This window comes from Meleagris gallopavo, chromosome 21 (assembly GCF_905368555.1).
Source record: "Meleagris gallopavo chromosome 21, MGAL_WU_HG_1.1, whole genome shotgun sequence".
Classification (NCBI taxonomy): domain Eukaryota; kingdom Metazoa; phylum Chordata; class Aves; order Galliformes; family Phasianidae; genus Meleagris; species Meleagris gallopavo.
This window is the reverse complement of record NC_139424.1, coordinates 397,216-413,519: the sequence shown is the minus strand read 5'-3', so window position 1 is coordinate 413,519 and position 16,304 is coordinate 397,216. Positions and strand designations below refer to the sequence as shown.

The 16,304-nt window shown below is 51.3% G+C and overlaps 2 protein-coding genes and 1 non-coding gene across 3 annotated transcripts; 2 read left to right on the top strand and 1 right to left on the bottom strand.

Annotated features, from left to right (window-relative positions):
* The first annotated feature begins 5,173 nt into the window (after positions 1-5,173).
* TRNAS-UGA (transfer RNA serine (anticodon UGA)) lies at positions 5,174-5,255 on the top strand. The gene has a single exon. It is a non-coding gene; the product is annotated as a tRNA-Ser (tRNA).
* Positions 5,256-8,291: 3,036 nt separating this feature from the next.
* On the top strand, positions 8,292-10,179 carry LOC100545187 (C-C motif chemokine 5). Its single transcript, XM_003211628.5, has 3 exons — positions 8,292-8,558; positions 9,032-9,143; positions 9,542-10,179. Exons 1-3 carry the CDS (start codon positions 8,483-8,485, stop codon positions 9,627-9,629), a joined length of 276 nt encoding a protein of 91 aa, XP_003211676.1. The 5' UTR covers positions 8,292-8,482; the 3' UTR covers positions 9,630-10,179.
* A 3,657-nt stretch (positions 10,180-13,836) lies between these two features.
* On the bottom strand, positions 13,837-15,626 carry LOC100545035 (C-C motif chemokine 4-like). The gene is made up of 3 exons (XM_003211627.5): positions 15,286-15,626; positions 14,697-14,808; positions 13,837-14,363 (listed from the first exon to the last, which is right to left on the bottom strand). The coding sequence occupies exons 1-3, from the start codon at positions 15,356-15,358 to the stop codon at positions 14,279-14,281; spliced, it is 270 nt and encodes an 89-aa protein (XP_003211675.1). The 5' UTR covers positions 15,359-15,626; the 3' UTR covers positions 13,837-14,278.
* Between the last annotated feature and the right edge of the window lie 678 nt (positions 15,627-16,304).

The following is a 16,304-nucleotide window of genomic DNA, read 5'->3' as shown; positions in this document are numbered from 1 at the left end:
GCAGGGTCTGAAATAGACAAAAGTAAAGCAATTTTCAAATAACTGTGAAACCTCTGAGAAAAGGATTAGTCCAGAGACTGGTCAGGCACATTAACAGGAGAAATAAGATTCCAAAATGTATTAAACACCATGACACCAGTATGGCTCAGGTATTCCAGAACTACAAACTGCTGACAGAAGTTGGAGGAGAATCTTAGAATCATAGAATCACAAAATCATAGAACTGTTTGAGTTGGAACGAACCCTTAAAGACCATCTATCCCGACACCTCTAGCCTGATCAGTGCTCAGAGCCACATTCCCTGGCCTGGGGTGTCTCTGAGGACGGGGCATCCACCACCTCTCTGGCAAACAACACCACACATTTGCTTTGCTGACTTTTCCTCTCCTATGACTGTATCCAACTCGCTCTAATCCACACACATGAAACTACCAGAAATTAGTGGATTCTGCAGTATTTGAGAGAGTCCAGGGATAATTCATGTCTGAAGAACAAGATATTTAGCTATTTCTACACCCACCAGGATGTATTTTCTTCTAGATCAGGTTTTTGATACTTGCTTACAAGAATAACTGGAAGCAGGGTCAACTGGAACTTACCTGTGGCACCTTCTTCTTTCTCCTGCTGCCCTGATTGGCACTTGGCACGGTTTCTTGAGAAGTCATTGCTGACAGTTTCTCATCACATTGGCAGTTAAATAATCAGATACTTTGTCAGCACTGCCAGGAACGCATCCAAGTACAGACAGAATTTCCCAGTTCCTCCTTCTGAAGAGAGGTACCAGATCAGTCCTGTACAGTGTCCTTCATTCTGTACCAGGAATTAATGCTGTTCTGTTTGATCAGAAATCAGTTACTGTCCAGAATAAACTCCTCCCCACTTCATCATTGTCATTATGGAGATCAGCTATTGTGGGGAGACTGACACTCAAGAGGAACTTGTTATGGATGATCAACTAAGTAAATCCCACAAGATTAAGAACCCAATCCTTCCTACTCTTCAAATATTTCACAGACCTTACAAAGCCAAAATAAATTAAAAAAATACAAGGAAGAAAACTGCAAACAAACATACATTATGTTAAATCAAACGCATATATACATTGGTGAAGGTTAGGTTTACAGGAACTGAAAGTGCAAAACCTTTTTTCCTCCTCTAAAATTTCATTTTAGATGCAGAATGTGGCTGAAGTTCACCTGTCCCTTGCACTGCAAGTGTGACACTGGATGTGTCCTGCATCACAGCCCAGGTCCACTTGTGTTACCCATGGCTTTCAGCTGCCCACCCCCTCTAAGTGTTGCAGTGCTCTGATGCCATCTTTTGAGCTTCAAGAGGAAACTGGATAGCCTGCCCATCAAGGCTGAAGGCCATTCAGCAGAGCATTCAGGATGTATGGGGAACTGGGGCATTACTTACTGATTAGTTAGCCTATCTCAATCACAAGAGGTCTTCTATCAGTTCAACTCTCTGTTCTGAGTGAATGGGTTCAGAGTTCTTCTCTTTTGGACTCTTGAGAACAACCAGATCTTTATAGTTAAGTAGCGCACAGACACAAAAAGAAAAATCTTATATTCTTTAGTTCCCATCTTAAAAGCAAAAAAGAACATAGAATCATGGAATCATTTGGGATAGAAGGGACCTTTAAAGGCCATCAGGTCCCACTCCCTGCAGGCACAGGGACACCCACAGCTCCAGCAGTGCTCAGAGCCCTCCAGCCTGACCTTGGCTGTCTGCAGGGATGGGGCATCACCGCCTCAGCCAGTCCCCCACTGCCCTTATTGTACGAATCTTTCTCCTTGTATCCAGTCTAAATCTCCCCCGTTTTAATTGGAAGCCATTCCCCTTATCCAGACCCTGATAAAGAATTTGTCCTCTTCTTTCTCACAGCCCCACTCTAAATACTGACAGGTTGCTATCAGGTCTCTCTCTTCCCCTGTTTGGTACACCTCTGATTTTCTTGAAGCCCTTTCAGCACCTATTTTTATTGCACAGGCATGTTTATATATTAACATATATATTATGTATTAAAATATTTTGAATATATAAACTCCAAGTGTGAGCTACCATCCCTGAAGGTTAACAAACTTAACTCAGGTTAAGAACTCAATTCAGGTACAAATTCATACCTAAGCTTTGTTCTTCACGTGCCAAAGACTCATTGTTCCTGTATTTCAAACCATGAATTTATTTCCCTACTATTTAGAGCCAACAGCCCATCTAAGCCTGACCTTTTGAAAAGCACTGTGGCATTGAGGAAACCAAACCACTGGTTCAGGAAACCTCTGATCCAAGAGAAGCACGGCAGAGCTTATAGAGGAACAGAGCGAGCAGGATAAAACAGAACAGGTAACAAGTGATAGGTTGCTGGCACAGAAATTCTTACTTAAGCAGAGGAGGAGAAGTTCCCAGTGTTTCAGGAGTGACATTTAATCAAAAATGTCCAGCTTTCATTGAACCATAGAATTATTCAAGATGGAAAAGACCTCTACTACCGTCCAGTCCAATCCCAACCCACTCCGCCATGCCCACGTCCCTCAGTGCCACATCTCCACAGCTCTGGAACTCCTCCATGGACAGTGACCCCACCACTTCCTGTGCAGCGGTGTCACTGCAGCACTGCTCTTTTTGAGAAGAAACTTTTCCTAATATCCAAACAGAAAAAAATATATATTTGTGAATATAAAGGCTGCAGTGCTAAAAAATAACCTTAAATCTCTTCGGAGAAGGACATCTAGTGCTCAAAACCAAATGTGGCACTGAGATATGGCCATTGGATCATTGAGGGTAAAGGCAGTGATGGGGATACTCTGCAGAGGTTCTGCACAGGTCCAGCTATCTGGAAAAGCTTTTATGGACACAAGAGGTCAGGACAGGCTGCTTCTGGCTGCACTCTGAGGGATGAGTCCAAACCCAGAGGGATGAAATCAAGCAGTTTAAAACCTAAGTGTCTGTGGGATGTGTACAGCTTTCCTACCTGTAACAATTCCTTTGGCTCCTGCACACCCATCCATGGACAGAACTCAACCTGAATGGCCCAAATGAGTCCTGCCCAGCAGCCAACACAACCCTTCCCTATGAGCAACACTTCTTCTCTAGAGCTTGTCCTTTCCATTTTCCCGTGGGCCCAACAGCACTTAACCACATGAAGTACTGCTGGGACTATCGGTGCTCTCTGGATCAAGGTATGATCAGTTTGTGTTCACCTTTTTGCCAGACAGTGGGATGCACCACTGAGCAGCGACTGCAGTCAGCCAGCTGTGCCCAGCAAAGCCAGCACTGGAGAGAAGCTGTCACTGTTTTTCTGAGCTTGAAAGATAAAAGCAGAGTTGGAGCATTTCTCTGAAGAGACAAAGTCTGTCTCATGAGAGCTGCTTTTGTTGTGTTTTTTTCTCTTCCGTTCTTTTTTTTTGTGTGTGTGTGTGTGTGTGTGTGTGTGTGTGTGTAGTTTTCTGTGTTGTGTAATATTAAATAATGCCGTTTGTCACCTGAGAAGAGCTGTCATTTCTCCTCTTATATTTTTCTACAAGCACATCCTGTTCTTCTAAATAGGCAATATTGTTTTGTCTGTAAATATTCCAATGAAATGTAAACAGGTATTCACTGACAATGACATAAGATACGATAAGAAAAAAGGCATCAAAACTGGATCTCTTGAGCTGCACTGTGGGAATTCTGACCAGTGTAACAAAAGCCTGAGTCCAGCCAGGCTGCAAAGCTAGGTGAGGATGTCTCTCTGGACCCAGATATTGTCCAGACCACACCTTCCATCCTCCTCGCCCCTTTCGGACAACCTACAGGTCACCCAAGGAGGCTGTGGATGCCCCATCCCTGGAGCCAGGCTGGATGTGGCTCTGGGCAGCCTGGTCTGCTGGTTGGTGACCTGCACACAGCAGGGGGTTGAAAACTGGATGAGCATTGTGCTCCTTTGCAACCCAGGCCATTCTAGGATTCTATGGTTCTATGATTCTGTGATTCAGACATCTTCTGCAAGCTCCTCTGTTTGGACCCCAGTGCTCTCCAAGCCCATCTGCTGCTGCTCTGGTTCTCTCCATGTCCCTCTGCTGGGATCTGGAGTCCCCATATGCTTTCTACACACACAATGGGCACCATTATGTGCTCTAGTGTTCAGATTCCTGCATTTGTTACCTGAAGGTATTTGAACCCTCACCCTGAAATGAAGCCTCTCTCCAGCAGAGGTTTTTGGATACCAAATGAACTTCCTGCTCAAAGGGTGTAAAAGAACACAAGACTTCATCTTTACTAACTGCACCCATCAGGACACGCGGCTTTTCAGATCTGAAGACTTTTCTCTCTTGTGTCTTACTTTAGCCCATGGATGTCCAATCTTTTGGCTTGCACAAACCATACTGAGTGAAGAGGAATTGTCCTGCACTGCATATATGTAGGTTATTCCAAAAGTGATGCTTCCAATTTATCTCCATGGAAACTACAACTAATACAATGAGCACAGTAACACTGGCAAAGCTGATTCCCAGCCACAAAACACTATTTTTGCTACACATTTCAGCAGCAACGAGCAAGAGCCTGCATGCTCTGCTCTTTAAAATCTGCATGGCCATCTGGAAAATGGCTTGTCTTTCATGTCATTGCTGAAGCACACCACCCACTCTTCACTGCACTCACATGCACTGGTTGGTCTCCGTCAACGTTCAACAAGCATCAATGAATGTCAGTGGGTGCCACTATTCCCGCATGGAGGAGTTCAGTGACACACTTTGCTCCATCCACACCTCTGTGTCAGACACCGTTCTGTCAGACTGCCCCTCTGCTGCCAGCTGTCACACAGCACCAACACAAAATGGGGCACTGGTGGGAAGGTTCAACCTCTACTGCTGCACTACCAGCATCCACCTCTGTCACTGTGGGCTGACACCATAAAATGGGAGGCATATTTTTTCCATTCACAGGTCTGTGTTCAGCCAACGTATCAAAGTGCACACCATTATTTGACACCATGTAAGCCCTCCCCATGCCCTGCTCTCAGCCCAGACAGTGTCCATCACACACTAATGTTTGGCCATTGCTGAGTGTTGGTGTGTGCCTGGGGCCTCTCCCTTGTCTCCGCAGCAGGGATCTCAGTCAGGAGGGGGACTGATGTCCCCTGGGGCCAGGTGACAGCCCAGGCCACCCCCCACTGGACCTTTGCACATCAGCTGTGATGGCCGAGTGGTGAAGGTGTTGGACTTGAAATCCAATGGGGTTTCCCTGCGCAGGTTCAAATCCTGCTCACAGCGGGAGTTTTTACTGACAGCCCCTGTCCTCCTGTTCCGAGGAGGCACAGACAGACACACATCCCCACCACTCCTCACCGAGGGGACCCTGCTGTCCCCATCTGCTCCTGACCCTCATCTTTTGTTGGCCTCTTCCCCTTCAGGGTGGCCAAAATGGCCAAGCACCTACATCTCCCTTACCCCAAGATGAAACTCACACACAGCTGCAGCACCCCGCTACCTACAAAGCACTGCTCCCTGCAGCCAGGACAGATTCTTGCTGCCCTCTTCTCAGCGCAGATTTCTGCTGGAAGGTGCAGCCTAATGGCAGTGAGGAAGAGAAGTGGATTGCCACTGGTCCCCAAGATTTACCCTGCCCTGCCTGCCCACACGGCTCTGCCCCAGGAGAAGTCTGTGACCCACAGTGGCTGTAAGGACCTTTTCCCTAGCTGGGAATTGGACCCAGGCCATGAGAGTGATGAGTCCTGACCACTGGACCACCAGAGATGAAGTGGTGGTGGTGGACGTGGTGGTGGCCACCAGCCTGTCCTGACAGGATGCAAACAGGTGGGCCGTGCAGACAAAGGGGAAGATTGGCTGGTGTGGCTTCCACCACCTTTCTGGGGCATGTTGCAGGGATGCCTGCTCCTTTCTGCATGCTGTGGCAGTGGGCAGATCCTCTGAGCAAGAGGATTCCGTCTCTGTCAGATGTGGGAAGCAGGATCGGGTTGTGCTGCTGATTGGTGCACCAGTGAAGACAGGTTTGGGAAAGGCAGTGATGGGCAATTGCTCATGAAAATAACCAGCAGAGCCCTGGCTCAGCAGTGAGGTTCAGCTGCTTCTGATGGAGAGGGGACCCCATTTGTGCTGCTGCAGCAAGGCTAAAGCAATGCACATCACACCAGACACAGGCAACGTGGTGTCGTGGACACAACACACCCTATGTCCCAGTGCACCGCCAGCATGTCCCCAAGGCTGAGTGAAGCAGAACAACATGACACAGATCATAATGCCAGCAGAGCTTTTTCCTGTTGGGGGAAACAGGGCTGCAAGCCCCAGTGCTGTCAGCAGGACAGTGTCTGGAGTTCCAATCCTCCCAAGGATAGAGCTATGCTGAGCTGAAGTGCAGCTGCCTGTGCTGTCAGAAGGATATGCAGATGTCATGGTTTCGGTTGCCTCGACAAGCTCTACCAGAGCGTGGGCTATGGCAGTTCTGTGGTTGGGGCATGTCAATATCTCTCTGTGGTTTCCTAGATCTCTATCTGGAGCTCGCAGTCATTTTGTCAGAGGCAGTAACGGCTCCCAGAGCTCTGCTGGCAGGAGTGGGTTCACTTGCACAACCTATAATGGGCATATGGCCTCTGTACTGGATGAGGACAGGGAGGTGGGTGATTGCCCACCCTGAATGCAAGGGAAAGAGCCAGCAGTGTGCAGGGCAGTGTATGCTGTGCATCTGGGGGGGGGTGCAAGTATTTATTTTCTACAAGAACAGCTCCTTGAAATAAGTCCCAGTCCCAGGGTCAGCCTTTGTTTGGCAGATATAGGTCAGGACTGAGGGCAAAGTACAGTCACAATTGCAGAGAGGAGACAAAGCTGAGATGCAGTCTTGCTTTGCACCCCTACATGGATCTATGGTGTAAGCAATAAATTCACAAGTAGGCCTCTCTGAAAGTAATGCCTCCTATTTATTGCCATGGAAACTACAAATGATACAAAGAATACAGTAACACTATTTGATGGAGCAAATTCTCTGGTACAAAACACTACTTTTGACATAGTTTCCACCATTAGCTGTGCATTTTCACTGGTGATGAGCAAGAACCTGCATGCTGTGCTTGAACAAATCTACGCACATGGAGGCGAACCTTTGTTTCACTGTTGCTATGAAAGCACTACTGCCAGGAAAATTTTGTCCATGCAGTGCAACTTTCACTTGCACTGCACTCACATGCACTGGTTGGTCTCCGTCAACGTTCAACAAGCATCAATGAATGTCAGTGGGTGCCACTGTTTCCGCATGGAGGAGTTCAATGACACACTTTGCTCCATCCACACCTCTGTGTCAGACACCGTTCTGTCAGACTGCCCCTCTGCTGTCACAAAGCACCAACACAAAATGGGGCACTGGTGGGAAGGTTCAACCTCTACTGCTGTACCACCAGCATCCACCTCTGACACTGTGGGCTGACACCATAAAACGGGAGGCATTACTTTCACAGCAGCCCTCAGAAATAGTCAGAACAATTGGCTAATTGCAATATTAAACTTGGGGTCTCCCCTACAACTCTACAAGAGTGGTTTGGGAAAGTTCCTGCAGCACTGTTTGTCCTTCCCTCCCATGGAGACATGGTGGTGGAGGGGATGCTGCCGCAGGAGCAGAGCAGCAGCTCCTGCCATGCTTCACATCATGACAGAGGGGCTGTGGGAAGCCACAAAACTGCAGGGAGAGGAGCTCGTGGTGCCTCGTGAGCTGGACATGACTGAGCAACCACAGCCATGAGCTGGCAAACGCGGTGCTGCTGAAGAGAAGAGGAGGTAAGAAAGGGGAAACGCTCCTGTGCATCCTGCGGAGCCCATCACCTCGTGGCAAGGAGCCCTGTGACCGTGTGTGTGCACATAGGTCATGGTTCTGGCACAAGAGAAGCTCCAGGGCTCTGCCTCCTGCATCCCACCCTGTGCTGAGTTGGCTCCACATCTCTGTGACAAGATGGTACTCGGAGCACCTAGGTGGGCTTCCCAGGGAAGGACCTTCTTGGCTGTGCCCAGACACCATGGAACCCAGAGCCCTCTGGCTGCTCCCAAGCCATTTTGAAGGACTGAGCACCTTTGTCCTCAAGGCTTAGGACCTTGGCACTGAGATGAAGTTGGCATCCTCCTGGTCCTGTGCTGAGATGCAGGGGATTGCTGTCATCTTGGTGAAATTAAGTGTAAACCCAATGCTCAAAGACTGCTTCACATCCTGTCTTGGTCAGTGTCACTCCTGGTTGGGTGCTGATTTGTTCAGACTTACCCCACCTCACACAGCGGCTATTTTGGTATTTCCTAAACCTGTTGCTTCCTTTTTTTTTTTTTTTTCAGCCTTTCTGAGGCAAAGGTGCCGTGACATCAGTTACACTTTGGAAACCCCAAAATTTCCCCCTTGAAATCTGACTGGCCACCAGCCTGATAAAAAGCGAGGAGCATCTCAGCCACTCCACACCACGCCTGGGAGGACTCTGCTCTGCTCCTGCCTCTGCAGCTCACCTCTGCCCATGATGACCACCGTAGCTGTGCCCTTCTCCATCCTCCTGATTGCTGCCCTCTTCCCTCAGACCTCTTCATCTCCATGTGAGTACAGCATCTCCCTCTCTGCACTCCTGACGTGGGAGTTTTTCACTTTGGCGGGCAGTCATATTGAAACAGATGGAAACAGCAAGGTTGGAAGCTTTTCATGCTTTCTTTGGACAGGTTTTCCTTTCTTTCTCCTTTTCTTCCAGGGAGACAATGATAAATTTTACCTTGCAAGCGTTGAAGTTTTCAGGATTCATACCTCCAGTGTTGTTGCTGGGCTTTAGGGGTGGTCCTAGGATGAGTGAGGGGACTTTTGTCACCAGCACTGAGGAAAAGAGGACTGCAAAAGCTCCAACAAGACACCCCCGGCAGTGACCTCCATTATGCTTTGGTGCTTATACGCATTTCTTGATGACTTTCTGGGGAGATTGGATGAGAGTAGCTGCCTAAGGGATGGCTGTCCATGCTGCTATGGGCATCACATTGTGGTGGACTCATGATGGACTCATATCGACCTTTTTCTCTTCCAGTTGGGGCTGACACAACTGTGTGCTGCTTCAGCTATAGTGTACGGAAGCTGCCCCAGAATCATGTGAAGGAGTATTTCTACACCAGCAGCAAGTGCCCACAGCCAGCAGTTGTGTAAGTACCGGATCCAGCTCTGTGCTCAAGGAGAGAATTGCCATTCACTGGGAACAAGGGGCTGGTGATGTGAGGGACTGTGCCTGGAGCCAGGGGAAGGGGCACCACCACAAGTCCCACATGCAGCATGGGCTCTCATCCTCTTCAGCTAAGAAATGAGCCCACCCTGGTGCTTGGGATAAAGGCTTGGGAAGGATGTCCCGTGAAGCCAGCATGAAGCATGCAGGTTCTCCCAGGGTCCTTGAGCACTCCGTGGTACCTGGGTTCCTCTGGAGCTTGGGGATTTGTGGGAGGGTAAGTGACCCCTATGGGAGCCAATGCTGGTCACAGAACAGGATGATGGGTGCCCAGAAGGTGCTGACAGCTGATTCTGGGGCTGACACCTCCCTGCTCCACAGGTTCACCACCAGGAAGGGGAGGCAGGTCTGCGCAAACCCTGACGCCCGGTGGGTGAAGGAATACATCAACTTCCTGGAGCTGCAGTGAGCACCAGGACCTGCGATGTCTGCCCTGGAGAGGCCCTGTGAACCTGCAGCAAAGTCATGGTGTGGTCCTAGAAACCCCACTGCTGAGCACCAGGGCCAACAGACACCCCGGGTCCCTGAGCTTCTTTTTGTCTTGCAACAACATCATCTATACTATACAATTTAGCCACTCTACCATGCAGCTGTGATGCTGGGGACGAGCCTCTTGGCCTTGCAGGTCTGCTTGGTGCAGGCTGCTGTGCAAATGTCTCCTCCTGTGCCTCTGCTGCTGGAGCAGGAGGGGATCTTACCCTAAGAGCCACCTGTGGGAAGCGGTCTGTCAGAACGAGGTGTGAGTGCTGTCACATCATGCAGGCTGACCTCCAGGCCAGCTGGCTGTGTCTTGCTGTGCTGCAGGAGCTGTGAATGAGATGCTGTGAAGGAGATCCTTCCCTAAGGGAGGAAACAGTACACGGGATATTTATGGGATACTCATTCTGGAACCACACTTGTGCTCAAAACGCTGTGTCTTGCTGGTCCCAAAGAATAAAGGTTTCTATCTCTGTGTCTAAGCTCTGGGTGCATCCCCTCCCACCTGCCCCCAGGAGGGCAGGGTGCCGAGTAGGATCTGTGGGACCGTCCTGCTGAGTAGCTCAGCACCTGCCCGCCCCACGCTGCTCCTGGGCCAAAAGGGCTGGGTGGGCTTCTTAGACAGGCTTAGACACCACTTCGCAGCTGGGAATCCCTCACCCTCCTTATCCATAAACCCATCCCTGCTGCATCCCCAGCTCCCAGCACCGCCTGGGGCTCTGTCCCAGCCCTCCCCCACCCTCATCCCATTGCATCAGGGACTGAGGCCACTGGGGGTTTGCCATGGGGCTCTGTGGCAGTCATGCAAGAGCAAGGCTCCACTTTGGCTGTGCTCACTCAGTGTTTTGCTGCAGATGACATGCACCCACCTTCTGCTGCAGCTGCTTTGTGAAGGAAGCCTGAATTTGCTTTGAAAAAGCACAGTGAACCAAACCACACTTTGTCAGGCTACAGTTTGCATTAAAACTTTCTGATGTCTTTGTGGGTTGAGAACGAAGTGACATGGCCTGACCTGCTGCTGCTGCTGCTGCAACAACTTATCATCCCTGGTGCATCACAGCAAGCAGTGTCTGTTAATGCCCCAAACTGAGCAGTGCTGCGGTGCTGTGCAGATGCTGGGATTGCTCCCTGCCCTCCCCTCACTCATCACCCCCTTTCCATAGCCCTTCCTGATCAAGGAGCAGCCTGTTCTGCTGCACTTCCTTATGAGTTGCCCTAACGTTCCTGAAGGAGCTGGGCACCAGGTTTTCCTTTCTGGTGACACTAAAAGGGGTCAGATTTGAAGGGGCTGTCCTTCATGCAGAGAGCACTGAGGCCCTGGCACTGCCCAGGGCTCTGGGTGCTCCATCTCTGGAAGTGCCTCAGGCCAGGCCAAGAAACAGCAATGGATGCTATAAGCCCCCATTTTAAGAGGTTTAGGAGGAAGGTTTTGTGAGCAATGCAGAGCCGCCAGCATACGGCCGTGCCTCCAGCATCACATAGGTCAGAAGGGCAAAATTCAAAAACACTGAGCTGTAGGGTCGGGTTCAAACCAACAGCTCAAAAAGAGCTGCAAGAAGCGGCTGTGACAGGATGTGCTTGCCCCAATACAGCAGGGCTTCCCAGAAGTAACCACGTCCCCAGTCCTTGTGGTGAGGGCAGTGAGGGCAAGCAGCCCCTGGGGGTGATGAAGGGAGAGATACAGAATGGGGTTAAGAACAACACGAGGAGATAAGGCTGCCTGGGGGCTGCTCACTGCTGGCCCCAGAGCTTTTCAGAGCTTCAGAGGCACAAAGGGGACAACCAAATGTGGTTCAAGCTCCCCAAAAGTGCTTCGGCTCTTTGGGTGGTTTTCTGTTTACTCTTAAAGCATTCCAACAGAACAGATAACTGAATCGTAGCTGACCACACAGTGCAGGAGTAGTGCGTTTGTTTGGGCTGTGTCTTCTCTCTGTCTCACCCAAAGAATGTCAGTGGAAACAAGGAACAGCTGTGTAAGCTCCGAGGGCCTGGTGCTGTGCAGAGACTCGGGCACTGTGAGCAGCTGCTGCACCTCCTGGGCACAGTGGAATCTCTGCCCTGCCCTGAGCCAGCAGGCAGCTGCCAGGTCCCCAGCAGCACCCTGTGATGTCAGACCCTCCCCATTTCCCACTGCTCCCACTTGCCTCATCTCCCTGGTAGGAGTCCTAGTGTGAGCTGGTGAGATGAAGCTTCGATAGCTCCAGTCAGGAAAACGAAAGCAGCGGCTGTGGGAAATTCCTGTGGCTGCATGGGCTGCTGGCCAGGGACTGTCCCGAGAGCAACCAGCTCTGCACCAGGTTTCCCCTCTGTGCTGGGCTGGGGCAGACCCCCTACACACAGCCACCAGCACAGCCATCCTTTGTTCTCCCCAACAGCTCAGGGGCAGGGTCTGTGTGGGTGCCCACAGGCCCCCTCCTGCACCAGGCTCTGTTTCTCCATGCAAAAGGTGCTGAGTGCAGGTTGGGATGCTCTGTGGGTTCAGCAGAACCACAATCCCACAGCTCCTGGCCCCACCTGCTCTGTTCCTGGATGAGGGAACGAGTGCACTCACAGTAAATTTGCAGACAACACCAAGCTGGGGGGAAGAGTGGATCTGTCTGAGGGTAGAAAGGCCCCACACAGGGATGTGGACAGGCAGATTAATTGGCTGAGGCCAACAGGATGAGCTGCAACAGGACCAAGTGCCGGGTCCTGCACTTGGGTCACAACTGCCCCATGCAGTGCTATGGGCCTGGGGCAGAATGGCTGGAAAGATGCATGGAGGAAAAGGATGTGGAGGTGTGAGCTGATACCCACTGAGCATGAGCCAGCAGCGTGCCCAGGGGGCCAAAAGGTTGAGGGGGCTGGGATGGGTCAGTGTGGAGCAGAGGAGGCTCAGGGAAGACCTCATCGCTCCCTACAACTGCCTGACAGGAGGTGGTGATTGGGGGGGTTGGCCTCTGCTCCCAGGTAACAGCGATGGAGAGATGGTGGCCTCACAGTGCACCAGGGAAGGTTCAGGTTGGATATTAGAAAAAATTTCTTCTCCAAAAGAGCAGTGATGCTGTGGCACAGCTGCCCAGGGAAGTATCCTTGTGCCTGTAGGTTTTCCAGAGCTGTGGGGATGTGGCACTGAGGGCTGTGGTTATGGGCATGGTGGGGGTGGTCTGGGTTTAGATTTGGTGATCTTAGAGGTCTTTTCCAACCTATTCTATGATTCTATGATCCCAGTTCAAGACAGTCCTTTCAGCAGACTCTTTCCCCCATGATTATCCCCCAGCTTAAGGGGACACGGGCCCTAGCACAGGACAAACTTTTTGCAGGCATGCTGACCTTCCCAGCTGTGCTGAGAGTGTGCTCTCTGCTGTGCCCTCAGTGCAGTGCTGGGACTGTGACAGGGCTGAGCAGAGCCCGGGCCTTTCCCCATTCCCCCAGCCTGGCAGATGGGAGCCGTCCTGCTGCTCCTCGGGGCCCTGCAGCCTTCCTGCTTGCAGTCAGCGCTGCTGCCGGGAAAAGGCAGAGCTGGATGGAAATCACGAGGCAGCTGCGAGGTGCTTTCCCAGCCCTGGAGCTGCCAAGTCTGAGCTATAAGCTGTGGATTAAAAATATGAAACAATAGGAGAAATGTGTTTTGCATTAGGGAGAAGAAATGCTGTCTGAACAGAACAGATGTTGTGCAGACACGAGGCAATGCCAGAGCAGCTCGGGAGCACCTCAGTGTGCTGAGCATGATGCGAGCATGGTGCCTTGCAACCTGCTTGCTCTTATTGCAAAGCCACATGAGCCACCTGTGTGCCCTGTGCCTGGTGCTGGACGTGGAGCAGGGCTGGCTCCCATCTGCAGCCCTACAGCAGCTCTCCCTGTTTGTGCCCTTTGCAATGTGCCCGTCCCCATCCCATCACACACACAGTGCCCACTGGGGAGCCAGGCACTGAGGTGAGGTGCATGAGGAGCTCCTCCTTGTCTGTCTGCTTCACAGGGGATGTGGTGGGGAAACAGAGTCAGAGGATATTCGTATGTCTGTAGTGTGGAAACTTCATGGGCTTATCTCAAACCACTTCCCATCATCACATGCCGTGTAGGGTGTGCTGATGGGCTCAGTGGTGAGAGTTTGTCTCTGTGATGGTGTAAAGGACATCAAGGGACAAAAAAAGCAGAGGTTTTATCCACATTCTTTATTCTCCACAACACCTTCATACACGTGAGCCGGAGCCACCCATCCCCTGAAGATGAGACTCCGAGCCACCCTCCCTTAAATACCCTTCCTGCCACTCTCTCATAAATATGATCCAGATATGAGAATACTGCCTATCTCTTATGGTAATTTCTTAAATAATTTTAAATAACTTGAGAACAATAGATGCGCCGTGGGCCTTTCTAGTCTGCAGGCAGGCAGAGGTGTCGACCTGTGTGCTGGGGCTGCAGAGTGGGCTGTGCAAACAGCACCTGACACGAGATGTCTGTGGACCCCATCCTGCAGTCCCTGGGAGCTGCAAGCAGGAGACGTAGGCTCATGCAGCCGTCCTGAAGCCATGCTCCATGTCAGGAGCTCGTGGTGATGTGGCTGGCATGGCAGCAGTGTCCCATCCTGCCTGGCTCCGCTCAGTCCCGCTTGGCGCTCCGCAGGTAGCTCTGTACCCAGGGGTCACTGGGGTTGGCGCAGACTTCGCGCTTCTTTGTGACAAAGCTGTGGGATGAGACAGGGGTGAGACATTGAGATCACTGCTCAGAGCAGGAGCCTGGGTTTGGGGTTCACAAGAGGTTCTCCACCATCCCCAAGCTGATGCTGTGTTCACCACGATTCCACCACTCCCATTCTTCTCCCACATCAACTCCTGCAGGAACATCCCTGGGAGTCCCCACAAGAGCATCCCTGGCCACCCCTGCAGGAGCATCCCAGCAGACCCCGCATCAGCCCTTTCCCCTCAGTTCCCCTAGCCTTACAGCACACCGTGTGCTCACTGACCCGCAGCCCTCGGCCGATCCCACACACCCACACCACGTCCATATCGGTACCTACATGATGGCTGGCTGTGAGCAGCTGGTGCTGGCGCTGTAGTGACTCTGGATGAGGTTCCGTGGGATCTTGTGTTTTATGTAAGAGGTGCAGCAGGTCGGGACGTCGGGTCCCACTGGAAGAGGCAGAGAGAGACAGCATGAGTGCAGGGTGAGCTGAGGGAGTCGTGCGGGGAGGAGGGAGAAGAGAACTAGGGGACAATTAAGTTTGAAAGGTGCACTGGAGATCACCTGGTTCAATGGAGCCAGGGAAGGAAACATGAGGGAGAATCCTACTCAGTTCCAGGGCAGAGACTGGAGTCTCTAAGCTATGACCAGGAGCAAGGACTCCAGAATCAGAATGGTGGATGGATGAATGAACAGATGGACAGACGGACGGACAGACGGATGGATGGATGAATGGATGGATGGATGGATGGATGGATGGATGGATGGATGGATGGATGGATGGATGATTTTCCAGCTCCTACATGAGCTGATCTAAGTGCAGAGTGGAGAGAGGCTGAAAAATTCCCTGCTTTCTGCCTCAAAGGAGAAATGACAACAAAGGCTCCGAGCTGTTCTTCCTTCTCAAACGACGGAGCAGGACTCACCTGGGGCAGAGGAGGCTCGGGAGCAGGAGGATGCGATGAGGAGAAGAGCGAGAACAACTGCAGAGAGCTTCATCTTCCTGTCGGATGAGGGCTGTCGGAGCAGGACCAGGAGCTCAGGCAGATGCGGGGCAGTCTGCAGCAACTGGATGCAGATCCCTTTTAATAGGAAGTCCTGGAGTCAGCAGGGAGACAATCCAGTGGAAATTCCAGGATGATGACAGAGGATGTCACGAAAGTGAAATAGTAAAAAAAAAAAAAAAAGAAAGAAAAAGGCAGGAAGAATGGGATGTAGTTCACAGTGGAGCCAAGAATGCTGGGATACTAAGCTCTGAGTCAGCATTCATTTTCGTTTTTATCAGCTCAAAAGGAAACTCGATTGTGCCAAGTGGCATGACCACAAAGAAGAGTTCTATTCATCATAATTACAGGAGGGATTTTCCCTATGAGTCTGGATAGCAAAAGAAACAATGTTTGGTTAAGATTACACAATTCTGGAAAAAAACCAAGCCCGAGGAGTGCTCGTGCTGCTGCTGTGCCGGGTGTTTGTCAGGGGTTTGCTGCACGGCAGTATGAGGGGCACCATGGGCCCACACCACCCAGTGCCCAGCAGGGAACAGTGGGGCTGGGACCCCCCTACATGTCCTGGGTTGGGGTCATCCCCGCTCAGGGGCAGCACTGCTGAGCTGTGTGAGGTTCTGCCACCCCATTCCTAGACTGCCCAGCTCTCTCTGCACAACACCACCACTCCTTTCAGCTCTGTGCTGTCTGCAGAACTGCCCGGGGTGCGTGCTGTACCCATGCCTGGCTCATCAGGATATGGAACAGAGTTGCCCCCAGGGCTGCCCCCATGGTGAAGCCAGTGGGAGCCGAGCACGCAGCTGGCTATCAGCCCATATCACTGCCCGTTGCAGTTTGCCCGTGAGGATGCTACAGTCAGAGCCTGGCAGAATTCAAAACAACCTCTGCTCCTCCTCCTGTGGGCTCTCAGGCTCTGCCTGCCCACAGCCACCCTAACAGCC